The 27,193-nt window shown below is 42.2% G+C and overlaps 11 protein-coding genes across 11 annotated transcripts; 6 read left to right on the top strand and 5 right to left on the bottom strand.

Annotated features, from left to right (window-relative positions):
* Window positions 1-4,192: 4,192 nt before the first annotated feature.
* EAF02_010891 (uncharacterized protein) lies at window positions 4,193-5,999 on the top strand (the record flags this gene model as incomplete). Its single annotated transcript, XM_038906939.1, has 2 exons — window positions 4,193-4,340; window positions 4,402-5,999. 2 exons carry the CDS (start codon window positions 4,193-4,195, stop codon window positions 5,997-5,999), a joined length of 1,746 nt encoding a protein of 581 aa, XP_038753229.1.
* Window positions 6,000-6,389: 390 nt separating this feature from the next.
* On the bottom strand, window positions 6,390-7,897 carry EAF02_010892 (uncharacterized protein; the record flags this gene model as incomplete). Its single annotated transcript, XM_038906940.1, has 3 exons — window positions 6,390-6,865; window positions 6,920-7,649; window positions 7,751-7,897. The coding sequence occupies 3 exons, from the start codon at window positions 7,895-7,897 to the stop codon at window positions 6,390-6,392; spliced, it is 1,353 nt and encodes a 450-aa protein (XP_038753230.1).
* Window positions 7,898-8,891: 994 nt separating this feature from the next.
* Window positions 8,892-11,061, bottom strand: EAF02_010893 (uncharacterized protein; the record flags this gene model as incomplete). Its single annotated transcript, XM_038906941.1, has 9 exons — window positions 8,892-9,251; window positions 9,299-9,455; window positions 9,502-9,617; window positions 9,673-9,796; window positions 9,847-10,099; window positions 10,149-10,263; window positions 10,312-10,410; window positions 10,465-10,823; window positions 10,875-11,061. 9 exons carry the CDS (start codon window positions 11,059-11,061, stop codon window positions 8,892-8,894), a joined length of 1,770 nt encoding a protein of 589 aa, XP_038753231.1.
* A 572-nt stretch (window positions 11,062-11,633) lies between these two features.
* Window positions 11,634-13,267, top strand: EAF02_010894 (uncharacterized protein; the record flags this gene model as incomplete). The annotated part of the gene is made up of 3 exons (XM_038906942.1): window positions 11,634-11,759; window positions 11,809-12,730; window positions 12,795-13,267. The coding sequence occupies 3 exons, from the start codon at window positions 11,634-11,636 to the stop codon at window positions 13,265-13,267; spliced, it is 1,521 nt and encodes a 506-aa protein (XP_038753232.1).
* Window positions 13,268-13,863: 596 nt separating this feature from the next.
* Window positions 13,864-14,435, bottom strand: EAF02_010895 (uncharacterized protein; the record flags this gene model as incomplete). Its single annotated transcript, XM_038906943.1, has 3 exons — window positions 13,864-14,108; window positions 14,210-14,217; window positions 14,371-14,435. The coding sequence occupies 3 exons, from the start codon at window positions 14,433-14,435 to the stop codon at window positions 13,864-13,866; spliced, it is 318 nt and encodes a 105-aa protein (XP_038753233.1).
* Window positions 14,436-15,187: 752 nt separating this feature from the next.
* Window positions 15,188-15,760, top strand: EAF02_010896 (uncharacterized protein; the record flags this gene model as incomplete). Its single annotated transcript, XM_038906944.1, has 2 exons — window positions 15,188-15,433; window positions 15,548-15,760. 2 exons carry the CDS (start codon window positions 15,188-15,190, stop codon window positions 15,758-15,760), a joined length of 459 nt encoding a protein of 152 aa, XP_038753234.1.
* A 1,019-nt stretch (window positions 15,761-16,779) lies between these two features.
* EAF02_010897 (uncharacterized protein) lies at window positions 16,780-17,904 on the top strand (the record flags this gene model as incomplete). Its single annotated transcript, XM_038906945.1, has 1 exon — window positions 16,780-17,904. The coding sequence occupies one exon, from the start codon at window positions 16,780-16,782 to the stop codon at window positions 17,902-17,904; it is 1,125 nt and encodes a 374-aa protein (XP_038753235.1).
* Window positions 17,905-19,198: 1,294 nt separating this feature from the next.
* Window positions 19,199-19,429, bottom strand: EAF02_010898 (uncharacterized protein; the record flags this gene model as incomplete). Its single annotated transcript, XM_038906946.1, is given in 2 exon segments — window positions 19,199-19,307; window positions 19,320-19,429. 2 exon segments carry the CDS (start codon window positions 19,427-19,429, stop codon window positions 19,199-19,201), a joined length of 219 nt encoding a protein of 72 aa, XP_038753236.1.
* A 944-nt stretch (window positions 19,430-20,373) lies between these two features.
* On the bottom strand, window positions 20,374-21,784 carry EAF02_010899 (uncharacterized protein; the record flags this gene model as incomplete). Its single annotated transcript, XM_038906947.1, has 4 exons — window positions 20,374-20,601; window positions 20,651-20,828; window positions 20,922-21,380; window positions 21,444-21,784. The coding sequence occupies 4 exons, from the start codon at window positions 21,782-21,784 to the stop codon at window positions 20,374-20,376; spliced, it is 1,206 nt and encodes a 401-aa protein (XP_038753237.1).
* Window positions 21,785-23,042: 1,258 nt separating this feature from the next.
* EAF02_010900 (uncharacterized protein) lies at window positions 23,043-23,887 on the top strand (the record flags this gene model as incomplete). The annotated part of the gene is made up of 2 exons (XM_038906948.1): window positions 23,043-23,090; window positions 23,630-23,887. 2 exons carry the CDS (start codon window positions 23,043-23,045, stop codon window positions 23,885-23,887), a joined length of 306 nt encoding a protein of 101 aa, XP_038753238.1.
* Window positions 23,888-24,287: 400 nt separating this feature from the next.
* On the top strand, window positions 24,288-24,900 carry EAF02_010901 (uncharacterized protein; the record flags this gene model as incomplete). Its single annotated transcript, XM_038906949.1, has 2 exons — window positions 24,288-24,557; window positions 24,889-24,900. 2 exons carry the CDS (start codon window positions 24,288-24,290, stop codon window positions 24,898-24,900), a joined length of 282 nt encoding a protein of 93 aa, XP_038753239.1.
* Window positions 24,901-27,193: the final 2,293 nt, after the last annotated feature.

The raw sequence follows: 27,193 nt of genomic DNA on the forward strand, positions 1-27,193 counted from the left end.
TTGTGACACACCATTTAACTTCCTGTCTAGTTTCAAGATTACCCAGGAGCATAATTTCACTCATCTTGTAATTCTATCTTTAGATCTGAAGTCCCAGCGATGACTGGTTTTCTGCCACCATCGCGTTGATTTCTAGTGTTGTTTATAAAACTGACAGTGCATTGCCGTAAGTCATCTCAATGTCAACCCTAAATTACACAAAATCGCGAAGGTGTCTGTAATCGACCTCCGAGCTTCCCTTGATGGACTATGAGCTGATATAGCTTGCGGAACGCATCGCCCTCAATAATAAGAATGCTCTCCCATAAATCTAGACTCCCATTAATCTCTAGATTTATGATATTATTAAGAAATTAGAGACCCGTATCAAGCGAAATCAATTGAACATCAACGTGGAAGACCATTATTGCTTAAGTATGCCTGAAGTATCCTGCTTGGAGGAGTTTGTTTGAAGTTTCCATGAAGGCTATTGCGCGGTGTGCGCACTTGCTCGTGTAAATACTTGATACATTCAGATATGAAGGTACCAAACGAAGCTTTAAACAATGAGAAATCCCTTTTCCACCATATTATGAGCCATATTCACTTGACGAAGCACCTCAAACCATCCTATCACGAGTCTTAACTTATGCCCTTCAGAGGGAAATCCAACCCTAGATGTGCAACAAACTACCAAAAGTCTCGAGTAATCTCAATAAAATTTCATGATTCACCAATTCCTAACAAAATGAAAGTCATATCGCGAATCCTAATCATGATACTGAAAGACGAGTAGTATCCCACCCTTGCCATGTCGTCATCACATAAGCACAACGCCCGAATCCTTCAATCTCTATACGCCAGTTCGGTGAATACTAGGCCAAATGCGGTATAGCAATTGTATTAGAATACTCCCCCAGATATCGAGATACAATGTTTCCACGAGCGGTGCAATCACCTTATCACCTCTTTGAACTTCGAAGTTTGCACATCTAGAGATTGAACTTTCTCCGGACGCACGATATCTTATCTCTTGGTTGGAATCGTGAAGTTTTGTTGTATGTCTCGAATTTGAACGTTCTCCGGAAAGCAAAGTTTGCTCCTCAGACTTAAGACATGACTAGATTGCTCAATGGTTGTATTGAATGGCCATAGTATGATGGGTCAGCAGCAAGAATGGCATGGTGGTCATTTTCTCTTCTCTCATGGTCTCGTCCATGAATAAGAAAGTGTTGATACACCCTTCTTTTCAAATGATAATAAATGAATACTTTGGAGCATTTTGACCCGAGGTCTAATAGTTAGAAGGCCCGACATCCACTCATTCTCACGACAGGTTTAATTGATTCGTTAACAAGGCAAAACTATTGGACTTGCCTCCGAGTTAGCCGGACATGAGCGAGTGCGAAGAATATACAATAGACTGTATTCATTGACTTGAATTGGCGCCGGTCAAGCCTCGTATCTGTAGATTTCTTCCCACACCCTTGAGCTGACATAAAATCGGACCGAGAATACTACCAATATAGAATCATCATCATCGTTTTTGCAAAGATGTGAGATAAATAATGCTACCATGTTTGACAGATGAGATCCTGGGGAAAGTGAAATTGTCTCTACCTACGGCAGCGTTCGCCTTACCAGGTTTGTAAATATTGGAGTAAATCTGGAAAAGGACCGATTCCCCGCACCTCCGCAAACTGCAGATCAATCCTCTAGTTATATGCTTCAATTGCTATTCGTACAATCCACATGAAGTTTTGAGGGGTATCTCTGCATTCTTTTCGCGAGATGCTTATCATGTCGCTTGATAATATGCCACTTTCAATCTATCATGTCGATTAGGCCACTAGGCTTATCAATGTCGATGGTACTTTGACAGCACACGAGTTTTTCACCAAAATAGTTTGAGTTGCCCACTCTCAATGACGAGAAGTGCCACGCAAAGCATCGAAACCGAGTCAAGGAACGTCGAGGAACCGATCCAACTTCTAGTTCCCCCTAGTAAAAGAAGGACTTTGACCTGAGCCGTCTAGCCGGCGAATTCTGAACTTCGCAGGGAAGAAGACAGTATCAACATGTCCCATACGAGTAAAAACCATTGTGCACTTCGTGCATCAAGCTTATGCACGAGCTCTCATCCTACTTTACTGGCGTCACTAATCTCCATGCGGGGCAGCAATTCCATCTTGCATCTCCTCATATTCACTAAATCTAACCTGGAGACTCCAGAATCCAGCGACTTTGTCAATGTGGGACATTGTTAAGATTCCACGTGATGGTGGATCATATGCTGACGTATATCCGCTTTAGCAACTTAAAGCCCGTTTACCTTACCATAGATGGAAAAGTTGTCAGCGTTGCGATTCCAACAGGATATCTAATCCGAGCACCTATCGGGCCTTATATTGCGCTTATTGACTCAAATTGTGGAAATCGAGGTTGGTTTATCGATTCATTGGAATTTTATGAGAGCTTCGTAAGCCAAGGTGAACGGGTATCGGCACAAACACGGGGTCTCCAATTTGGGGTTCAGTAAGGTTGAGAGTCGGCTAAACGTCGGTTATCGCTCTTATTCAGTGCCGTTTCGACACCCGAGTCGGCTTTAGTAAGGAGTTTGGCTTACAAAAAGAGGATTTTGGAAAAACATTCTTTCGATACAAGGAAAGTAATTGCTTTGGTGATGTGCTGTGATGTATGTCTCCTGTCTCCTCCAATAAGGCGTGGTCATCGGGTGATTATGGACGTTGATTAGTTCGTATGGCTGTCAGACTGTGAGGATGCTCGGATATCGATCCTAGAATCCCGCTATTTGTCGGGACCGAAAAGAAAAAATTGTTGAAGCAATTTCAGAATTTTATGCTCATTTTTCATCATCTACATCCTTCAGTATTTAATGATATGATGCTAGTAAAACGGTCTGTTGCGGGGAATGAAATTGTCTGATTAACAAGATTCTTGAAAGCGTATAGAGCTAGAACTGATGCGAGCCCCTTTATTTTCCGGAAACTCTCCTCGTCACCATTCTACATATGTCCCCACCACAGTGTCTCCACTGGCACTAGGAAAAATAGAATTATCAAACATGCACTAGGATATTCTTACCATATACGAAGTAGAGATTCAGCTCCTTGATGTTCAAAGTGATGTTGGGGTTTCCCCACCCCGACGAACCTCGGGGTCGAAAAGTCACTCCATCTGGAGAAAAAGGGCCGAATAAATATGGAGTCTATCTTACCCGCCGCCCGCAAAGTGTTGTCAGCGGTCGAGGAGAAGTCATAAGTGCGGAGTTTAGCGGAGTTGTAAACATTGCCTTGTTCGTTGCCGACATGTTAGTATTAGCGAGGGAAGTCTTCGAATATTGACGAGAAACTTATTGACTATCGCGCTTATTTGTCTGATGTCGTTGAAGGCCAAGAGTCCAAGCAAAGCTTGACGATATTCGCATGACGAACAGCGCCCCAGTCGACGGGTGGCTTGTAGAGCCAGCCTGACGGTTGATAGGCTAAGGCTTTGGAGCCCTATTAATCGCACTATGGCACTATAATCCTTGCATCTAGTTTGTTCCGTAGCCTTGGCACATGATGCAGTGGTAGAATCCTAGCCGAGACTTATCATTCTTCAGGGTGGCGCGCGCGACTCTCTAATTCAGAAATAGAAGAATGGTCTAAAATTGGGGAAATGAGAGAGGACACAACTTCTGGTCTAATGGGAATGCAAGGAATCAGGATATTCAAGAGTGGCTTGAGCTCCGGTTGTTTATTGACAAATGGCAACCCGAGCTACTGGCAACGAACCCTGGGGAGGAAGTTGGAAAAGATGGAAGAATGGGGATCTTCGTATGACATTCAGGCTTCCCCGAATCCTCCATGAGTTCTATTCATACATTGATAACCAAAGAGTTGGGAATTAACGTGTGGCACACCTTCCCAGAGCGTCCACTTTGAAGTGGGGAGAATCTTTTGCTGAAAGACTACTCTTGAGTTTATCTGTTATTTAGTGTTCTCGAGCCTAAGCTTGATCGGGAATCCCCGCGGGAAAGGCTTTATCCTTGAATATCCGTAGAAAGTGGGAGATACGGAGTATATATATGAAGTTCTCTTCTTCTTTGTCTTCTTTTCACAGACTGTCTTCATTTCATCTTCATCGGGCTCCGCCTCCCCTCATCTCACTCCTCCAATTGCGCTCTCGTTTCATTTTCACGCCGACGACAATGGCCATCATGGCAGAAAAGGGGGCTCCGAGCCAGTCGCTCGTTGCTCGACAGAATGCAGCCAAAGCTCATGGTCTCATGGGCATGCTCAAGAATCCTTATGTGTTCTTGACATGTTTATTCGCATCATTGGGTTGTATGATGTATGGTTAGTACAAGCATTTCAATTCCTTATGACTAGCGAGCACTGGCTAACATTGGAATAACAGGTTACGACCAAGGAGTCATGTCCCCAATCCTGGTTATGGAAAACTTCGAGAACGAATTCCCAACTCTCACTTCGTCGACACTTCAAGGATGGCTCGTTGCTTCCCTTGAGCTTGGTGCCTGGTTCGGGGCTCTTTTCAACGGATACCTCGCAGATAAAATCTCAAGAAAATACAGTATGATGGTTGCCGTTCTCATTTTCACACTCGGTACTGGTCTCCAAACTGGTGCTCAGAATCCATCATACTTCTTCGCAGGTCGTATCATCGGCGGTGTGGGTATTGGTATGTTCTCCATGGTCATTCCATTATATCAAGCAGAAATTGCCCCTCCAGAACTTAGAGGATCTTTGGTGTCACTTCAACAACTTTCCATTACCATCGGAACTACCATTGCTTTCTGGCTCGACTTTGGGTTCTCCTTCTCTGGTGGAAACAAGTGTAAGCCAGAGGGTATTGCAGACCCATATCTCGCTGATGGCACCTATAATGCTGCTGCAAACCATGGACACCCTTGTACCGGTCAAAACCAAATTTCCTGGAGAGTCCCATTGGCATTGCAATTGATTCCGGCATGGACCCTTTTCATTGGAATGTTCTTCTTCCCATTCTCTCCTAGATGGTTGATGTTGAAGCATCGCGAAGAAGAGGCTATTGCATCTCTCTGCAAACTCAGACGTCTTGACGCCAATGATCCATTATTGCGAGCCGAATTCCTCGAAATTAAGGCCGCTGTCATGTTCGACGAGGAAACCCAAGCGGAGCAAATTGGCGCTGGTGGAATGATGGCCCCATGGAAAGCATTATTCGTTCCACATGTATTCAAAAGAATCTTTTTAGGATGTGCTGTGATGGTGTTCCAACAGTTTACTGGTATCAACGCTGTCTTGTACTATGCCCCTCAAATTTTCGCCAGTTTTGGTTTCTCTAGCACTACCACTACTCTTCTCGCTACTGGGGTCACTGGTATCTTGCAAGTTCTCTTCACTTTACCAGCTGTTTTGTACCTTGATAAATTCGGTCGCAAGACTTTCCTCATTGTTGGTGCCATTGGTATGTGCATCTGCCACATCGTTGTCGCTGCCGTCGAAGGTGTTTACGAAGACCAATGGAACCTCAATGAAGGCCTTGCTGTTACACAAGGATGGGTCGCCATTGTGTTCATTTGGTTATTTGCGGTCAACTTCGCCTATTCTTGGGGACCTGTCACTTGGGTTCTTGCTCAAGAAATCTTCCCAGCCAGTGTCAGATCCCGTGGTGTCTCCCTTGTCGCATCTACCAACTGGATGTTCAACTTTATCATCGGCTTGACCACCAAAGACATGCTTGGCTCCATGAAATATGGTACATACATCTTCTTTGCTGTATTCAGTGCCGGAGGTGGCTTCTTCATCTGGAAATTCTTCCCTGAAACAAAGGACAAGACATTGGAGGAACTCGATCTGTACTTCGGCGGTAGCATTGACAGTATTGCGGCTGCAGATAAAGCAAGAATGCAAAGTATCAACGAGAGACTTGGTCTTGCTAATGCAGAGCGACCCGAAGATATCAAGTTGAACAACGACGAGAAGATTGCTACAACTATTCACCAAGAATTGTAAACAAAAAAGTTGATGTAAGGTTAAAGTCACGTGGGCCGTGTGGGGTCCTGGATCATACATGTGAGATCACCAGGTGGATGTCAATGATTAGCATATGTAATGAAACAATAAGACGAATTCCGATTAAAGAGAAAAATCTCCCTATCTTGTGCTCAACAGTGTGTAGGTATTTCCACGCGATGTCTCCAAATGTTCTTTGGGCCATCCGCTCCGCTCTCAGCTCTCTGCCAGGAAAAGATTTCTATGCGTACGAGACTACTTCAAATGATCTTGATTCGATTGCTAGACGTAAGCCACCTCCTAAAATCAATGCAAAGAGAACGTGCCAATTCCATCTTGTGCTATTATTCCGTTTTGAACAGTCCGAATACACATGAGAGTAATGAGAAGTCACTTTCTTGGCACTGTCACTTTCGCAACTACCTGCGCTGGTACAAGCGAATTCCACACCTCCTGTTGGTGAATATCCCGGAAAAACAATCCGCCGTAATAAGTATACGCAACAGTTCCAACCTCATTTGCGGGAAATCCTGCTTCCTCGCCCCGAACCTGCATTGTATCAGGATTATATTTATCCTCCCCCTCGGGTGTTATTGAATCTCCGGGTTGTGGATAATATATCTTATAATAATCAACTGGCTCTGCTCTCAGAATCTGACTCAACATGAAGGCCTCTCTGCAAATTCTTAACATTACTTCCCGGGTGGTCTTTACATCTTCTTTTTTTGGCACAGGTCTTAAGAAGTCTTCCCAAGCTGATACCAAAGCAACTATCTTCCTCTCTGAATCTCTCTCTCGAATCACCTTTGCACACCTGTAGGTAAATTTTCTCCAATTATGGCAGTCAAGACTCTCGAAAAGTTGACCTGCAAAGTCATTAGCAAGGACCAGCTTTACATTTGACACTATCTGGTCATCACCTTTAGAAGATTCCCGGAGCTTCCTTTCAAAAGCTGTAAGTCCAGCTTCCATCTTTACACCCTCGTCTTCATCATCAAGGCCGAATGCTGGCTGAAGCAATATCTCATCGCTCAAAAATTGAAAGACAGCCCTTTTGAGGCGACAATATCGTTCAAAGTCTGGTTTCTTTTCGAAAGCCCATCTCAAAGTTCTGTCTCTCCATTTATGTTGACCGATAAGCTCCATCTTCGGCTCTTGTTTCCAATCTAGGTATAAGAAGACGAAGGTATCCAGCTTATGTAACATTTGTTTATATCTTTCTCCATACAGCGACATTGGCCCAGCCTTCTCCACACTGTTGTATCTGTTGACCCACCGACGCCACGCATCAGGATCCTTGTCCAGCCGTTCGACTCTTTTTCTTTGCAGTTCTTTATTTTCATTCTTGAGTTCCTCAAGTTGAGTCTCTAATTCTTGCACATTTTGAGGATTCTGATGAGCTTGTGCTTGTGCTTGATAGTCGTTACACTGAGCTTGAAGGTTCTGAACCTCGGCTTTCAATTTTTCGACAACATTTTGAACCTGAGCAAATTTCAATTCTGCTTGAACTTGGCCGCTTTTGTCGGGTGCACTAGCTATTTGGCGGCCGAAGACTTTAAGCTCTTCTGATATCTTCTGATAATTGCTTTCAAGGATTTTGTATCGTTTCTGGGACTCATCCTTTTCATTTTCGGGAGCATCTGCTTCGGACTGCCGAATGATGTTCATTAGTAATGGAAAATAAAATGCAATATTGAAGCCATAATTCAGAAATTACAAAACAAGTCATACATGACTGGGGTCAAACTTACTGGGACTTCACCACGTTGAGATAGCATTTTCTCAAGCTCAATTTGAATCTGCTCGAGCATCTTACCCACCAGCTCTACAGCTTGTTGAACAGCTCCTCCATCTTGAACATCTTGGCTGTCTTTGGGCGCGGGAATCTCGGGATTCATTTTGAATACTGTAATTGCACCTTCTGGAGATTGGTTGAATTATGTCTTCGTTGAGCTCATGGAGCAGATTTTGAGGACTCGAGTGTTGTGATCTGACTACTTTCACTAATTTTGTCATGAAAGAGACCACCATATCGTTCATTGTCAAAGAACTAGAGACTATTTCTTTGTCAGTCTCGATATCATGCCAACCATTCCCTTATCACAGTGCTTACTCTTTTCCGTTTTCCGTTTTCAGTGTCGGATCTTGTAAGTATCAAGTCTTTCAAAAATCTTTGTACATACGATGTTTGTTCGATCGATATCCATTACATCAATTATCCAATGTTGTTATGTGCCTAACCGAAGGCAACCTCTCACATACCTAAATGCTCTTTCTCTTCATTAAAATTTAATTATTGCTTTGAATTATCAGGGTTATGTTTTGAGAGATAATAGATGAAGTTTTAAGGAAGAAAAGTATTATTTAGTATGTGTGAGGTTGTCCTTGACTGTCATGATAGTGAATAGAGGTATAATATGACAAGCTAAAAGTCTTGGTATAAGATGGTGCACCACACACTGTACGAAGAAATCAGTCGCCAATTGATGGCTCGGTCTTCACTTTGATATTTCGAGCCGTACATCAAGGCCAGATGCATCAAACAATAGTGGGGGCATGGATTTGGAGAACAATGAAAATATCAGTTCAATCTCACGCTTTGAGTGTCACTTCAAGCATCTTGAATATTCGTGCAATGATTCATCATAAATCAAACAATCTGCAAATAAATTCTCAGAAACTTCAGAAGAGATTTGAATTAATTATGCTTCTTGTAAAGTTGAGAGGCGTTTTATGAGTTCATCGGCCCACTGTTGAAACCTCCAACCAAATGACAAAACAACACGCAAAGTTCCTTGTATCAACAATTTATTCCCTTGAAAAAAATACCACTACAGTGCGAATATCTGTAATCAAAACCTCTTTGGGTTTGAGTAGCCTCTGACTTGGAATTCAGGAATACCTCGCCTTGACACTACCCATGTTTTTGCCCTTGTACTCAAGTGAAAACATCATGATAGCGGAGTTGATTGTCACTACCAACTTGTAATGAACATCCCAGCACGGGTTTCCAAGCCTGTCAGTTTTCTCCCTGAACGTCTTTGGATCCACGCTTCTCAGATCAACTTGCAGGCTACAATTTACTGCGACCGTCGGATCGGGGCGGATAGGCGCACTGTCAACTTCACAGTGTTCAAGATGTTCCCTGAATATAAGATTCTCATCCGAAATGCTGTGAATAGTTCGATAAAACGAGAAGCGGATCTTCTGTGGTCGTTGGAGATTGTCTCCGCGCTGTATGTACCAAGTCATCTAGTTTTGTGAGTAGACAATCAGAGCGAGAAGTTGTTCTGTCTTACACGTCGTGTTCTCCACTTTCCGTATACATCCATGAACTTGGGATAGCCTTTATCTTCTATGTCATGATAGATATTACTAGCTGTGATACCATAGTGTCGTGTCGCCTGTGTTGAAACTACCATGACTTTTTGCGGAAGCTGAGTCAGGACAGCACCCCTTACAGCGTATCAGCAACTTTCTTCCTTGCACTTAGAGAACTTACTTGACGATTGCGGACCAAGCATCATGCGGCTGGATAACTTGGATAGTTGGGTGCTCTTGATCAAGTCGAGATTTGAGGTACCCCGAACAACCAAAACCGCCTACAAGTATGATTGCCTAGAAAGGGTTATTGAAAATTTCAAGAAACTTCGAGGTAGGTTATCTTTATAACCTTGATTGTTTTCGCCTTTGGATGGTTCTCCACGAGTCTCTTGGCTATAACATCCTGCACCTGCTTGTTGACCTTGACTATGATATCTGCAATTACAGGGTCAAATATGAGTTTTAAGTCATAACTGTTAACGTATTAGCTCTGTTGATATTTACTGACTGAAGACAGCCTCACCATTTCAAAGTCCAATGATCGTTCTCAAGGCCTATCTTTTCGCCGTTGAGGAGATTTCCCATGAAAAAATTGAATATATGCTGGTCACCGGCAAGGTTACCATTGAAGACTCGCTTGACAGTAGACTCGAATTGCATAAAGGCATCCGCGAAAACCTTAGCATTCTTGGGATCGTGAAATTGAGCTTCCCCCACCAGTTCTCTCAGGACTTCCTCAAACCTTTTGTTGAGATTCAATGAGCCTGCCATGCAGCCTCAGTGCGGTTCAGCCCAATGTTCATACCAGCCGAGAATAAGACTTACCGGTACCAGGTACGAGCTCTTTCAACTCTAACCTGGGATCCAATTTAACGATCTCATATGATATGAGATCCACTGTACCACCACCAGCATCGCAAATCACGATTGCATCACCGATCTAGAGGAGATGTTAGTCGGGGACCTATAAGGAAGAGTGTAGTCATACCGATAGCGCCTTGTCTTTGAATTCGGTTAGCGCATATAATGCTGCTGCTTCCGGTTCTTTGACGAGAGTCACTGGATAAAACCCCGCATTCCTAGCTGCCTGTATGAAGAATACCAGTCAGCCTCCCAACGCATGTACACGGAAGATACCAACCTGCAAAGTTAAGTCTTTCGCCCTGTCTGACCAGACAGCGGGCACGGAAAGGACAAATTTCTTTTCACAATCTTGAATGTAATCCTCAGGCCAACCAGCCACGATTCTTTCCATAGCGTGTTTGTAAATGGCTCGCATAAAATCAGCTGCCACTTCAACGGCTGGCTTGCCCGAGCGCTCGAGGTCGCGTCTGAAAGTCGACGCGGAAGCATAGGATGGCATTTCCTGTGTAGGATCAAGTAGTAGTTTGATTCCGTGTATCGGGTGTTCGTTATGTTTCTGAGCTCCCCAGGCAAAGCCTCCGGCATTTCTCTTATAGCTTATGATCGTAGGGGTTTTCGGTTGTTTGCAGAGAAGCCCTTTGCGTTGGGTTAGAAATTTCAAAGAGAGCAGTACATCAGAAGCCCTACCTGGCCACATTTCCACACCATGAACCCTAGGGTTCTCACCTGGAAGAAATGCAAATGCAACGCCGCTATACGTCGTTCCAAAGTCCATTGCGATAATGATTTGCTCGTCAGATTTGTAAGTGTTTTGATCTCTAGGGGGTGTCAAAATTCCACTGGTTGGCTTATCTTGCTCTATTTGGTTGACCATGGTGACAAGTGTCGCAAGAAGGACTACAGTACTAAGCTGTTGATATGAAGATACACAGTGTACTGCTATTAGAAACAGAAAAGATTTCATACTGTGACGAAACCTCTATTTATGGATATCATGTCTAAGATAAATTCTTTGTTAGTGTGTTGGTACATTCTGCAACTTACTAAAGTAGATTCAGCGACGAACGTAATAGAATCTTCCAAACTTCCAAATCTCACAGATTTTTTGATCATGAAATTTCTGCTCCATAACTCACTCCGTCAACGTGTGCTGGCTGAACTGGTGCAGCTTCCAGCCAAGTCTACAATTGTTAAAAAATTCGATGGCACATCTAGAAGATGGGACTCACCTTCTTCGTGCTCTGAGAATGATATGGAAGAATAGAAATGTGAGACAATGCACTCTGTCGGCCTTCTGCGCCGTGTTCTTAGCTTACAAGTAGTTTTACACAACTCGGATTCATATCGCGTTCGCAGGAGCATATCTTTGGTACGAACTACAAACCGCAGTCACGGAACTACGCAAGTTAATACAAGGAGCTAAATACCAACTCGATGATGGAGAACATGGAATCTCAACTTCCTTTTGACGATCCATATTTGCACGTCAGACGAGAAACAGAAGAACCCACAGATTATAATGGGATCAGGGGGCGGCCTTGTTATTTTCGTCGATTGTATGATGGACTTTTTGTAAGTAAAAAATCTAGCCACTGTCCCAGACCAAGATTAATTGTCATAGCCGAGGAAAATAGCAGGGAAGACTGTCACCTTTCACAACACCAACGACCTTACACAGCTTGCTGCTGAGATCAATCTCTTGAAACAGAAAATGGATAGTCTATTTCCAGAAAGAGACCAGGCTAGAATTCAGAACCAGGCTTTCTCGCAGCAGCTTGAAAATTTCACTCGCGAAAACAATGGACTCAACACCAGGTGCGAGAAGCTACAGCACGATATCAGCGTCTGCTTCAACCAGAGAAAATCTTGCGAAGCAGCTGCTGAGAAGACTCTCGAAGATCTAGACAGTACGAAAAGCTTACTTCAAGCAAAAAAGGACGAGCTTCACAAACTTGAGCATAAATACAACACAGTGGTCATGGATCAGAAATCTCAAGCTCAAAAACATCAAAATCTGTTGGAAAACTTCGAAATACAAAAGAGACAGAATCTCACCCTGAGTAACGAGCTCACAACATCCAATAATCAGAACCGTTTGACATCCAATTGTGTAGACTTGCCACAGAAGCTTGAAGCGCTCGAGGAAGAAATTGAATATCATAAACAAAAAGCCATGAGATTTCGAGAAATCATTCAAAAATCAAATGCACCAATGGAGATCAACGAAATAGTTGTTTGCGAAGAATTTAAATGGCTACGAGAAGAAATCCATCGCATCATTCACAGTTCCTATACAATGAGGCGAGTCCATCCAGTACGTCGAAATCCGACCTTACAGATTGCCGAAAATTATCTTTCCAATCTTTTCAGTCTTGGTCTTGAACGATTTGAATTAGAAAATGCAGTGAGAGCTTTCGTGTTCGGCCGCTTGGATCAATCTCTGCTGCTCAAACCTTTCTTTGGACTTGAAGATATGGATGAGAGCTTGGATATGCAGCTTGGGCTGAGAAATTTCGAGTCAGTGCTCAATCAGAATCACCCAGGTATGTTGCGCTCACCATCTACCTTCATTCTGAATAGATATATTTTGAGTACTGACACCTCTAGACAAACACGACGAAATCGCCGAATGGAGAACCGCAACAATGAAATGTGCGAAACTATTGCAACCCGTCAACCCAAGTCGTCTACCAGGCCCTTGCATCCACGTCGCTAAAGAATTGATGTGGCTTTTAGACCCCTTACTAAAACACTCCCAGAATGAGACAGATCAGCTCATGGGTCGCTGGCAGACACTTTGCATGAACGCCCTCAAGTTTACCATCAAGCTGAGGAATTACAAAGATGTGTACCGCTGCGAGGTTCCTCTACCAGGAGACGTGCTTAACGATGACGAGATAGACATACAATCTGAAGTTCGTAGGGAGGATTGCAAGAAGTATGCTGTACCAAATGGCTGGACTATTGCGTACGCTCTTTCGGGTGCATTAGTCAGATACTCAGCCGAGGAGCCGGAGACAAAGGTAGTCTTATTGAAGCCATGGGTAGTGACATATGCTCATCCAGGCGAGAGTGAATGAATTCTTTTCTGAGATTTGGGGTCTGCTGACCTGGCCTTAAATTTTCCTGGTCAGAAACAATGGTTGGCGAGGGTGGTAGGCGCATTGAAAAGGATAGGCGTTGCATTTAACATCGGGCGGTACAGACCGCTCACCTATCAAGGTCATCGAGCTCAAGGACCACTTCGTAAATTCAGAGGTTCTCTTCCGCGCAATGGGTCACCATATATTATCTATTCACCATCCTTTGTGACACGTATCTGGTGAAGGAGATATGTTGGCGCGTGTTACCATGAATGACAGCCTACTTTTGCTTCTCACAATGCCTGGTGTCCGTCCCTTCACAAAAATCTTGTCAATTCTCATGTCATGGTGTTGTGCTCGTCTCATGAACTTAGCCCAGAACGCGCTATTTTGATTAAGGCATCGAGTAGAAGCTCGCGGCAACAATGCCGGCTTACTTGATTGTTCTTTCCAGGCCGCAACATTCCACCCATGGCGCAGTGTGATATATATTGGTTGCTGGGAAAGTATCTTCATACATCGTACACAATCTTTGACTGGGCATGTTGCCAGAGTGGTTAATGGGTAAGACTTGAATGAATAATTCGGTTATCTTATGGTTTCGGCCTCGTAGGTTCAAATCCTGCACATGTCGTGAGAAACATTTTGCCATTTCTTTTGGTTCCACGACTTTGGATGATTTGAAAGAACCTTGGAAGTGCTTTCATTAATAAGTTTGTGGCTGGTAGCTGGGCAGTGATTCTGAGTGGATAGTACGTTGTGCGCAGCCCCGCAGAAAATAGCGGACTGGTGGAACTCTTAACGCCGTGATATTCACATTTTAACGCCGAAATAGGTACTGAGTGTTGGCACCACATTCATTTTGATGCGGGCGTTAAAGCATTCGAGATGTTGTCCCATTTCCACGTCATGGCTGGCTGGTGTCTTGTTTTGACGCACGTTTTTCACTGATCGAATCTCTTCAGATGGCTCAGATCGTTGCGTTTCATGCTTTCGATGAAGGTGGATAGAACTGGATTTGGATCAGCACGCAGGAGGTATTGGGCACTGAGTGTTTATGTCTTTTCTCTTTTTCCCTTAGAGCAGAAGTGTCGGTTCACGTCAGGATTCTGTCGGCTGGTGTCGTGGGTAAGTTAATGGCTGCAGGAAGTCCGGAGTGATGCATCACACGTTCATCGTCTTGTGGGTTTTGTTGAGCGACCGCATGTGGAATAAGGATAATCAACCGGGGAAATTATTCGTTGTCCCAAAAAATGCCCAAACCTTTGAGCTCAGCGAAGGTTACATTGATGTATAGCAATGCGACGAGCCACTTAAACATAATGCCTGGCATTGCTGTCGAATCCATGTCTTTATCGTGATGTTCCATGGTTCGGTGGAAGTCGACCTATTGAGGCGACAGCAAGCACACTAGCTATGACGAACATGTACAGGACAATGAGGTAAATTCATGCCTTCGTTCAATGTCGAGTAGACTTTGGTTGAGATGCAAGATCTTACCTTACGTCTTGACCGGAAACGACAACAAGATTAGAGGAAGGAAAGAAAGAGGAGAAATATATAATCATGTATAGCAATAGACATTGTTTTCTTATGTGTGTAGGTAACTTTTAATCGAGTAAATATAATATAAATTTTTAGTTAATTTAATTAAGTTGTCGTCGTTGTGTATTCAATTATTCAATATTTGCAATGGGTGGTGAGGTGATGAATTATCAAACATGATAGGCATTCCTGATAGCGTAGAGGAAATCGAATCTCGCGAACTTTAATTTCCAAACATTCCAAACAAAACAACCTCAACCTACAAATCATCCCACCACCCGTCAACCCTCAACCCGTCAACCTTACCACGATCCCTCAACGTCGCACTCTTCCTCGACGATAACCCGTATCCCTTCTCAAAACACCATCATCATGGCCGATACCGAAATGGATGTCGATGCGCCTTCATCACCACAAGAGCAACGAAATGACACCAAGAATGCCTCGATGACAACTCATTCAAATGCGACAGCGGTACGATCTATCGAAGGCTGGATCATCATCGTCACCAATGTACATGAAGAAGCTAGTGAGGAGGACTTGAATGACAAATTCGCAGACTTTGGAGAGATCAAGAATCTTCATTTGAACCTCGACAGAAGAACTGGATACGTCAAGGTGAGCTCATACGATTACGTCTTTTGCATGGAAGCTCTCGGATCAATTTAGCATTCTCGCCTTGGGGATTTGTAAGACAATTTCGGACAGCTAACACAAAATGTCTGCAAGTAGGGCTACGCATTGATCGAATACCCAACATTGGACGAGGCAAGGGCCGCTATTGACGGTGCGCATAACACCAAGTTGCTGGAACAGACTGTTGAGGTGGACTTTGCATTTGTTAGACCGCCACCAGGAGGAAAGGGTAGAGGAGGTCGGGCACCTGCCAAAGGTAGAGCCAGGAGCCGATCACGTAGTCCCAGTGGTAGAGAAGGGGGCGATTGAACGAGTGCAGGTGACGATATTGTGCCACATGAATGGTAGATACATGAATGATTTCTAATCATCAAATTACATTCTTGAGGAGCGGTGGAAGAAATCTGGGGAAAATTACAAGGAATATGGAGGAAAATTAGAAAAGCTCCCTAGGTACTATGTACACCTCCTTTAAAAGCCGATGTGTTTTCATGGGAAAGACATGTCGGCGTATATTCAAATCATTACGGTTGTAAGTGCATCTAATCGCCTTGGAATTCGGGGCAGAACATGTCACTAATCTATATTTAGTATGGAGATACCAATGAGATACCAAGATGAATTACCATTGAATTTCCTCTGTAATCTATTTCATTCTAACGAGTCTGAGCCCCACGAGAATTTGATCGTTACATCTCCGAAGTTTTCATCCAACTGTTGGACATCGCCGAGACGTAACACTTGTCTACACCAACGCGTTCTTGTATAAAAAGAGTTGTCTTTGCAGAAAGTTAGAGGACCCTACTCACATTTCTCCAAGAACCTAGTGGACCCTACATTCAGAAAGAAAAAAGACTCTATTCCGATTTGAAGAACCTTGTACGGTGGGCTGACATAGAATGATGTGAGCGAGCTTTCCCCCTGGCACCACATTATTTTGACATTTACCGACGATTTTGCTTCTTCCACAGACAAGGCTTTATCCGGGAATCCCACCATACCCTTGACAACCTTTCCTTCTAGAGATCCTGGAATCCCAGAGGGTCATGCAAGCATATCTGTCGATCTAACAACACTCTCCGACAGCATCTAACAACACTTGGACCACTACTATATAAGTATCCTGTATCACCAGACCTTTGAATCCTCATACCACTTCATCTTGTACAGTTTACATATTCACACCGCTACACGCAAAGAAGACCATTGAAAATATCTTCACATTGATATATCTACTACTTTCGGTTGCACCATTATATATTGTCTTTATTGTCTTTTAATCCAAACAACTCTTTATCTCTCCCTCACCTTGGTGAATCAACGTCACAATGGCTCGTACATTTTTAGATACTCTCCCAAGAGAGATTCGCGATCAAATATACGGATATGTTCTATCATCCCACTCCAGAAGTGTGTATCTATCCGAAAGCGTGGTCAATGACCCCGATTACCCTCAAGAAGAATATTCAGCAGCTGGAAAGCCCCCATATACCATCCGCTCCAAATCTCACGGCGAAACCATACGCCTTTCCTTTTTACGAACCTGTCGTCAAATTTACCATGAAGCTAAAGTTGTCTTCTGGGAGCAGAACTCACTCATTCTCGATGGCATTCTTCCTCGAACATATATCGATCACCCTATACTCGGCAGACTGCCAGGTTCGATAGCCTCGATGGCTACCTCGGTCGAACTCAAGATAGATATATTAGGTCGTTCAGCTTTCCGCAGGAAGTCTGAATTATCCGAAGACAGTCCTTCGCTTGTTCCATTCGAATACCAATTGAAGGATCTAGCACGATGGCCAAACCTAAAGAGAATAAAACTACATATGAGTCTCGGGGAAGACCCATGGGGTAATTACGACGGGTATGGGCACAGTGGTTTCGCAAGACTACTCTACTGGAGACTTAGAGGCGGATCAAATGACCATTGGCATAACTTGGTCCGATCAAACATCAAAGCGTTGGAAGAAGCGGGCGGAAAGGATGGTTACCTGTCTCACGTCAAGAAGGAATTGGATATCAACACAGGCTGCGCACTTCCTAACGGTAATGGCTTCCCTCAAAGAATGCTAAAGGTGTCTACTGGATCTCCTGGAGAAGTTCTACAAGAATTAAGTGAGGCATGGTTTGGTACTCTATCAGTTGATGGTAGACTATCTTATCTGGAGGGTGAAGAGAAAGAAGATATGTTTGTTCAACAGCCAGCACCACGTCTACCTATGCTCGATCATTTCTTCTTCTTCAAATACGACATTGATCGTTGGGTGGACGGACAATCAGGTGTAAGGTTATGGGGCAAAGCAAAGCAAATTTGGCCAGCAGGAGATGAGGGTAAACAGGCAAGAAGAGGAGCTTGGGAGGATTCAGGGAGAATGGGTTGTTCTTTTGATGTTATGCGCGAGATTCACTGGCCATGGAAACAAATGTCACCGCCTGACTTTATTCCGTAAACTTTGGGTTTGAGTCTCTTTCTCAATTGTTACATGTATTACGAGTTTTCCTATCTCTGTATCACTTATTATGAAGTATATCCTCAGCTAGGCGTTGTGGAATTTTGCCTTTGAAATCTTTACAAATACATAATTTACACATATATCTACCTCTTCAATGCAATGTATTCATGTGCTGTCGACTTCGAATATTATCTTTTTTATCTCTCCAATTTTTTTCTTTGTTTAAAGCTTAGCCACGGTGTCGTTGCCGGGTACTATTACGACTGGCGACCCCCATCCACCAGCACAAACACCCAAACAGACAATCCACGTACATACATAGCAGCTGCAGTCAGCGCTATTGAATGCGGGGTAAGGGAATTGGGACAAGTGATACAATGGTGCCTGTCGGAAAGACTGGGCTTACTTGCCACTTTGAAGTCAAAGACCAATGAGTGAGGAGAGCCAAGAAGAGATTCGGTGGTGGTGGAAACAAAGCTGCAGCATGCTGGACCCGAGTCAACCTCGTGAGAGATTGCGGGGCGTGGGTACTGAGATGATAGGAGGATAGTCTATCGGATGCTTGTCTTGAGTATGGGTTGAGTGTTTTTGATATGTTTTTTGATAGGGGATGAGTGATAGGTTGGGGATGTGTTATAACTTATGGGAAAGGATAGAGGGAGGCATTTTTGCAGTTGCATATGCGGATGCGGACTAGGTATCTGATGATAAGGCTAAAACGAAAGCGAGGGATCCCGAGAGCAAAAGCGTGGGATATTATGAGATGAGATCTAGACAGGGTAGAGGCGTCGGCCAGAAGATGAGTTGGGATTTAATTCGCTTGTCGAGTAGTATTTTCACATGTCCTCTCTTTCGAATGCGGATCTGGGGGTGGCGAAATATTATTATTGGGAATTGGTGTCACCTGTTATGCAGTGCATGTGTTTTTATTGTTACTTGACAGCAATATCTCAAATTGGATTGGTAATTTAAATTCTGAAGGCGTTTTAAGAAATTGAGCTGAATCACCTGCCACGATCAAACACTCGGGGGGAGCGCAACCATTCACGTGCACCTCAGTCCTCGCTTGGAAATCCGTGCTTTATTTCATCCATCACTCGGCACCCCCAACAAAACTTCCCCGGCGAACACCCCCAACATCCCGCGCGCAAAATTCTTTAACGGAACATTTATACTCTGCCCCCATAATACTTTTTCGATCCGAATTGAGTTTTTTGAGAATCGTACCGATCGTACGAATTGTGAATTTGTGATTTGATCATCGGCCCGGAAAATCGTTTTTCAAAGGGGCTTATCGGACCCGAGTTGCGGGTTCGGCGGGTGGTGCTACGAGTGTGGGATCTTCAGCTGGGTTGGATGGAAAGGCTTGGTAGGATGGATTTGGATGTGCACAGTATACTCTGGATACCTACCCCTTGGAATTCTGAGGTGGAAGAAGTTCATTGGAAGATGGAAATGGAAGAGCAGTCTCTCCACCCACACCAGTTCGTCCAGCACTCTTAGTATCGTACCCTCCATGCATACGGAGAGTATATTTGCGTCTCCGCTTCACCCTTCATCCTAGTATTTCCAACGCCTATCTATCTCGCCTTATGATGTGGGCATTGGGAAGCGGAGTAGCGTGAACTCGGTGTAACTAGGTTGAAGGGTCTTGCTGTGTACCGGTTCACCGAAAAGATAGGCTGTGTGTTATAGGCAGAAGCTGGTAAGGGAGGATGAAATGCTGTCAGCAATAGCCTATGGTTGTACTACATTTGATGGTAATGGTTCTGGAACACGGGGGTCATGATTTTGAAGACGGCGGGATAGGGTATTGAAGATGGATGGACTAGACTGGGTGTCGCGGTCTCACCGTTGCTTTCTTTTGGCTGACCTGTTGAGATTGACGACATTGATAGAAATCGGAACTATCCGAAGCTCGGGGCGCGGCGTTGATCTTGTTGAGTGCCATGGCTGCAGGGCTTTGATGGAGAACATCAGCTATCTAGATTCTGATTGAGCCTCACGGAACAATGTCTACGGTTGCTTCCCGAAATCAGTTGTTCTTACGTCAGCGTAGTTCATCACCTCTTCGAGTCTATGCGCCGAGATGGTTGTGTGGAGCTTCTTTCTCAAACACTGCAGAGAGAGTGGATATGTGTACTTGCAATGTGGATACAACTGTGCATACTGAGTGGGAAGATTCTTTTGAACGATCATCGATGATTCAACGATGATGATGACTCAGAGATAAAAGATCCAAGACGCAAGATGACATCGAGCTACCACCACCATCGAACCTTACAGCCACGATCGAACTTTGTCAGGAATGCGCTTGTCGCAGATGCATAATCGCGATCTGATATCTTAAAAATGACCTCATGTTACTTCTACAAATCCTCTTGAAACACATCTAGATCGCGATACACTCTATTCTCAAGACCAGATCGCTGATCCTTTGCATGAATAAAACCTCCCCACTCGATCTTAACTATACTTCTGCGCATCCACCACGAAACCGGCACATCTTGTCGCAACCATTGCCGCAGGAGCCATAGTATGATGACTCACAATCTTAGGGAAAACACTCGCATCTGCAATTCTCACACCTTTCACCCCATGGACACGCAATCCGTTATCTACCACCCCAGGAGCATTTTCATCGGCTTTCAGAACCCATGCGACATGTCGATGAATAGTGGAACGTATTTCGTACTCTGTGACGTAAGAACTTATCCATTTCTTCGTGATTTCCATTCTCGACATCGAGATCTTGGGACTCGGATGAGAAGGTGACGGGACGGAGGAGAGGAAATCCGGCAGAGCGCATGGTTTTGCCGAAGGCAAGGGCGAGATGGACGGCGCGTCGGGCGAGGATCATATCGCTTGGATTGGAAAAGATGCCGAAATCGACGGCGGGAAAGGCATGCGCGGGTGAGGATCTAAGTCGTACGCTGCCGCGAGATAGGGGATTGCAGATTACAGCGAGGATGCAAAAGATTCCCATTTTGGAAATTGTCGATTGGTGTTCTTACATATCGTCCATGGCGCTTACGGCGAGTGGTACTAATTCGGTATCCGGGACTAGATTTTGGGATTTTGAGGGATGAAGAGGAGATGTTTCTGTGGGAATAGGTTCGATATTCTGGGGTAAGGAATCTTTGATGTGTGGTCCGCTGGCATCTTTATTGAGAGATTGAGATCGGATGAACAAACTGAGTGTTTGAGATGGTAAACTCATGATATCGGTTCCAAAGAGAAGATATTGGACGAATTCGAGAATGGCTTTTAAGGGGGATACAGCGACTTGAATAATGCATTCTGAAATTGGGATTTGGAATACTTGGATGATCGGTCTGAGGGTTATGGTTAATAATGGTGAGTCTTTTGTCCTGGGTATGTTGAGAGTACATACGAAATTGGAACCCACTCCCGGTAGGTCGTGGATGACTTTGATATTGTGTTCTTCGAGATGTTGACGAGGACCAATGCCGCTGAAGATATTATTGTTAGATCAGAATCCATTACTTAAGCTTTGAGACGAAATCCTAGCTTACCTCAACATCAACACTTGCGGCGAACCCAGCGCACCAGAGCAAATAATTACTTCTTTCTTTACTTTGGCCTCGAAATTCTTCGTAGATGTTGGATCAGTGCTTCCAAAGATAACCTTATTCGCACGAGGAATTCCATTGCCGTTTGAAAATTCAATTCGATGTACAGTAGTGTCAGTATACATGGTCAAATGCTTTTCTCGCTCAAGAGCAATTTCTCTCGGAAGAGAAGAATGGAAAGTGGAATTTCGTTTTCTATCTTCGGTAACTGTACTGTATATCATAGCTAATCCATCGACCGATGCATCTTCCACAGTAGTATCTGGAATTCGAGAGAATCCCATTTTATCAGCTGCATCAGTAAACCTATCATGATAGATACAATTAGCAAGTTACTCTCCCAGGCGAAACAAGAATACATTTCTCACACTCTCAAACATCTCCATCCCCACTCCTCATACCCAAAAGATTTCATAACCCACTGTCCCTGCGTTCCCCTCCCGCGCTCTTTCGTCTCCTTAATATCTTCTCCTACAACTTTCTCCACTCTCTGAAAATAAGGCTCTACTTCTTTTCATCCCCATCCTTCACATCCCATCTCCTTCCATCCCTCATAATCTCCTTTTGTTCCACGAGTATATACTTTATTGTTAACTCTACTACCCACCTAGTACTTCGGCTCGGAAGACTAAAGATTCCCGATCATTACAGTATTTCATCGGAGAACAAAACCGGGATTTAGCGTCTGAAGAGGGGTCATATATATTAGATGAAAGAAGTGGGATACGAGAGATAGGTATCATTTGCAGGGCCATGTTTGAGGAGGAGAATCTTATGGGTGGTGGAGCTGCTGAGATGGGAAGCGAGAACGCACCCGGAGGTTCCGCCTGTGGGGAGTGGAGTTAAGGGGGAGAGGAGAGGAAAACATACCTCCGATTATTATGTAGTCGTATTCTTTCTCATTTGCATATTCGGGGGCTTTTTCGGGATAGTTGGGAGAGAATGGTCAGGGCATTTTGACTCTGAGGGAGGGTTATTTTAGATGGTTATGATGGGATTGTTTAGATTAGATGGTGTGTGTGAGGGTTTGAATTTCGAGATGGAATGGCAGTTTATAAGAACATGGGGGATTGGAATTGGGGGTGTTGGCTGACGCTTGGTTGGTAACATGTCTTTCCAAGTTGTTGTTTTGGAAATACAGTCAGCAATTATTGGGTCTATTGATTTTTGGGATTGTTGTTGTTTTTGTCGTATGTGTGAATTCACTTGAATTTGTATGCTTTATTGGAATTTGGGTGAATTTATGTATAGGTATGCGGTGATATTATAGTGGTTTAGATGTGATGTGGCTGTAGTGAGCAAACCTAGAGAGGGTATTGTGTTTTCCAAACTAGGGGAAAATGTCTTTTCTAGCCTTCAGATATAGATTTACAATCAGTATTCTTCTTCGGATTATGGAAAACAGATTCTTATATGGAGAATGGAATGCCAGCTGGAGATGGATACCATAATGTTTTCCGAGAAGAAATGAGTCCCAAAATTTTAGACCCGAAAAGTCGTCGGGAGGTTAAAAGTTGTATTAACGATTTCAACCATCAAAACATGGCAATATATACACCAAATCAGCGCGAAACTACATCGACGAAAGCGGTAACTTGGCCGAGTGGTTATGGCGCCAGTTTCAGGCTGACCTGATTCATCTATCTTACTGGTTCGAAAGAGCGAGGGTTCGAATCCCTCAGTTATCACATTTGCGCATTCGTTTTGCAGTTTTCATTTTTGACGTTCAGGTAGACCTCAGACAAGACAGTTTTGGAGGTTTACATTTTGCCCGTGTATAAAAAAGTATGCGGTGCGCCTGTGCGCTTATCGTTTTGGGTCCGAGCTCCGGCTAGTATATGTGGTGGGGTCGAGATTGCCCCTCTTCCGCCCCCCCTTCCTCATTTGTTTCTTCAACCTTTACACACAAACAAGACTTTTTATTTTACCAGAGGTGAATGAATTAATTATTAATCTTCTGGATTCAAACAACTCCGATCTTTTTACAACCAATCAAGAAAGAGTGAATTAACCGACCATATCTTCAAGAAAATAGCTACCAGGCTCTATCTTCGATCGACAATCAAAAAAAGCCATGCTGTCGACACTGGGCTTTTTCCAATGCTTCAACTATTTACTTTTTCCCGAAGACGGCCATCGTTGAAACGAGACAGCTCGAGGAGACTAGAGAAGCACAGGAATTGGCCACCCAGGATAGTCATGGCAAGAGAGCTCAGCATATCCAGAAAATTATCGACCAGGCCGACGATGCAATGAACCTGACACCATCGGGAGAACGGTTGATCGATATGGTGAGATATCTCGAAGTGGATGAAGATCCAACCCAAGAAATAGATGATGCGGAAAAAGAGATTGAAAGTGATCCAAGAGAGATGCCCGAAGCCTAGAAAGGTCTGCCCGATAATATAATCATTCAGCCTGAGGAGCCGGAAAACGAAGTGGAGAGATTCCAACTCAAGGATCGGATCTCCCAGTTCTCTCCTTTCATCAAGGCTGGAGAAGGCACCATATACTTACCAGGGAAGAAACTACCGACGAGTCAGACCGAGACCGAAGCCACAGTAGTTAAAACTGTCACGAACAATTCTGGATCGAGCCACCGGTGCCACCTATGTCTGTTAGACGACACAGCTCCTGTGGAGAAGAAGGAGAAATCCTGGCGTCTCCGTGAGCTTGATATCCACTTGAGCACAGATTATCATAGTCGACTGAGTATCTTGAAAAGAACTGTTGCCAATGAATTGAGGCTACAGCGGGAGTGTGAAGTTGAGTCGTCCAATTTGTGAAATGACGAACGAAGGCGACGAGGAAGAAACTGAACCGCCGCAGTTCGCTACGGCGTTCAAAATGGTTGAGCACTTGACGAAAGTACACAACTATGAATGGGATGAGGTGTATGTCGGTGTTTGCTTTATGTTTGGGATTATGGGGGATCTTAGTACTTTGACTGGTGGTGGTGATGTTGCTTGGAGGCATGAGGTATGGAAAGTGTATTATATTAATTACGGGAAGAAGCTGAAACTATTTACTTCGAATGTGTGGAATTTGAATGTGCATGTGAGTTCTGAGGAATGAATTGTATATGTAAAGAAAGGTAAGTGGGTATATTGAGAATCCAGTGAAGTGAAGTGAAGTGAAATAAAAAAGAAGACTCTTCGTCGAGAAATATTAAATCTTACAATGTGTGTAACATGTATGCGCAAGGAATCAATTTCATTTGGGTGAGATGAGAATTTGTTTGTGGAAATTAAATGTTTTCTTTCTTTCTTTTGAAAATGTCAAATGGAGATTGAGTGGGTGAGTGAGTGAGTGAGTGAGTGAGTGTGAGTGTATATATATATAAGTTTCTCATTCCATCTTACTGAGTACTTACTTATTTACTTACTAGTTAGCTAGCTAGCTATGTAAATAAATGATAGCTGGATGATTCGAATTCGGACTTTGAGAGAGGATAGGTATGGTATGTATGTATGTAAGTATGCATTTATACCTTCTATATATGTATCTATTGACTATATTATATATTATAACTGTAAAATTGGGTTTACTTGTAGTTTTGGGATTGGATTGAATGATGAATGAATAGATAAATAGATAGTATAGTTGGGGAAAAGGGGGGGAGGGGAGGGGAGAAATTGAATATGTAGAAAGGGAGGTAGGTGGATAGAGGTTTATTTAGGATGGTTAGTATATTTATTGTATTGTTTTGTATTTACTTGTTTATTATGACACTTTGCCTTAGAAGAACTGCGAGAGCAGGGTACAATTTATCCTTAGAATCTATAACTATAGAATTGGGAGCAAAGCGCTTGTAGAGCGCTTCTATATACTAGCTATATACATATAATTGTATATGTGCGCAAGTGTGCATGTAAGTAATCGCAACTGTAATTGAATGCGATCTATAATATTATCTTTCCTTTTGAAAAAGCTTATCTTCAAGCTTCACAATTATTTAATCTGTAAATACATTGGCAATCCTAATAAAATATTATTATTTACATTATAATATAATATAATAAATAAGTATATATACAAATTTTGCTTTTTTTGTAATAAGAAGATATATGGGAAATGGAGAAAACTGTTTTATAGTCTAGTAATAGTGCAAAGCCTTTGAAATATATAGATCGTCTGAATTTTCCTTTTTTTTTCAAATCTTTTTTGATTATTTATTTTCTTTATATTTCTTAATTAATAATTAATATATCTTTTATATTATTAAGAAAATATAATAGTAAGAGTAAGTTATTATTAGTATAGCTAAAGTAGTAAAAGGATATGTGTATGGTAATAAGTTATTTATTTTTCTTTTGTATTTGCTTTATTGATATATTTCTTTATAGTTTATAGTAAAGAGAGCATCTGTCTTTTCTGTTATACAAAGTAAGTATTTTATTGAGAAAAAGGAGGAGTTGAGTTATAATAGAAATAGTAATAATCCTATCAGCAAGAAAAAGAATAATGAAAAAGATAAATTAAATAATAAAGATATATATAAGTAAAACTTTTTTTTGATATTTCCAGCTTATAGTCGACTTATTTAACAAGTATGATTACAGATATTAAAAACAATATACCTAAGGGTAGGGTCGATCTTCAATATGCTTATTGGATATATTTGTTTTATTATTTTCCGAAATAGAATTTAAAGGAAAAATATAATCCCTTAATTGATTATATTAATAATTATAAAAAGAAGTTCGCTAACAAATTGATTATAGTGATATATCATTTTTGTAATCTCAAAAATAATAGTGAAATAGTTAAAGAAGATATTCTAAAGGCTTTATATTAAAATCAATCTAATCGCAAATTCAATATACCTTGTTATAAAAGCGTTGGCTTTATTGATATCGATAAATAAGGATCTCTAAGTAAGAGATTATCAAAAAAGATAGTATTATAATAGAAATAATATATTCAGAAGGATAATTGGATTTGTGCTGACTATATATATAATTGTGTTTCTAGTAAAAGAGATAGTATTTGCTATTGACTTTCTGAACAATTGTTTGGTCAATCTCGCTATCTACTTTATCTAGCTAGCAAGTATAAGTATAAGTATTTGTCTGATAGGGATATGTATAAAATATTTCTTTAATATCAATTGGCTATTGCTGAATATAGTAATATAATAAAAATAAATTACAATTTTGCTAGCTTTTAGCAAAATTAATTTTTAAGATAGCTTGATATATAGGAGAAGCTAAAGAATTGTATTTCGAAAGAAATGCTTCCTTTTATCCTTACTCAAAAAGCCACAAAATATTGTATAGTAAAGATTATAATATAGGAAGATAAATTGGAGTAATAGTATTAGTTTGTTATAATTCAAATAGAAGTAAAGCTTTTGATAGCTCGCAAATGGTTAAATATAATTAAATATCAGCTCGGTCTTGTTATCGCATATATTACGACTAAGAGTTGTCTTATCTTTTGGCTTATAATTGTTCTGTATATATTTATTATTGCTATTGACTAAGAACTCGACTAATATTTTGATTTAAATTATTTAATCTTTACTATTATACCTCGCCTAATCATAATTATTAATATTCATAGAGGCTTTCTTTCTAACTTGATTTAAATCTATTAAATAAAGGAAAAGATTTTCTTTATTGATATTTTATCTTTATTCAATCGCTTTTAGCCTCTTATACAATTAGGATTTTTTTTGTTATAATAATAAA

This window comes from Botrytis sinoallii (genome assembly GCF_014898435.1).
Source record: "Botrytis sinoallii strain Bc 23 chromosome Unknown BSIN_028, whole genome shotgun sequence".
NCBI classification, from domain to species: Eukaryota; Fungi; Ascomycota; class Leotiomycetes; order Helotiales; family Sclerotiniaceae; genus Botrytis; species Botrytis sinoallii.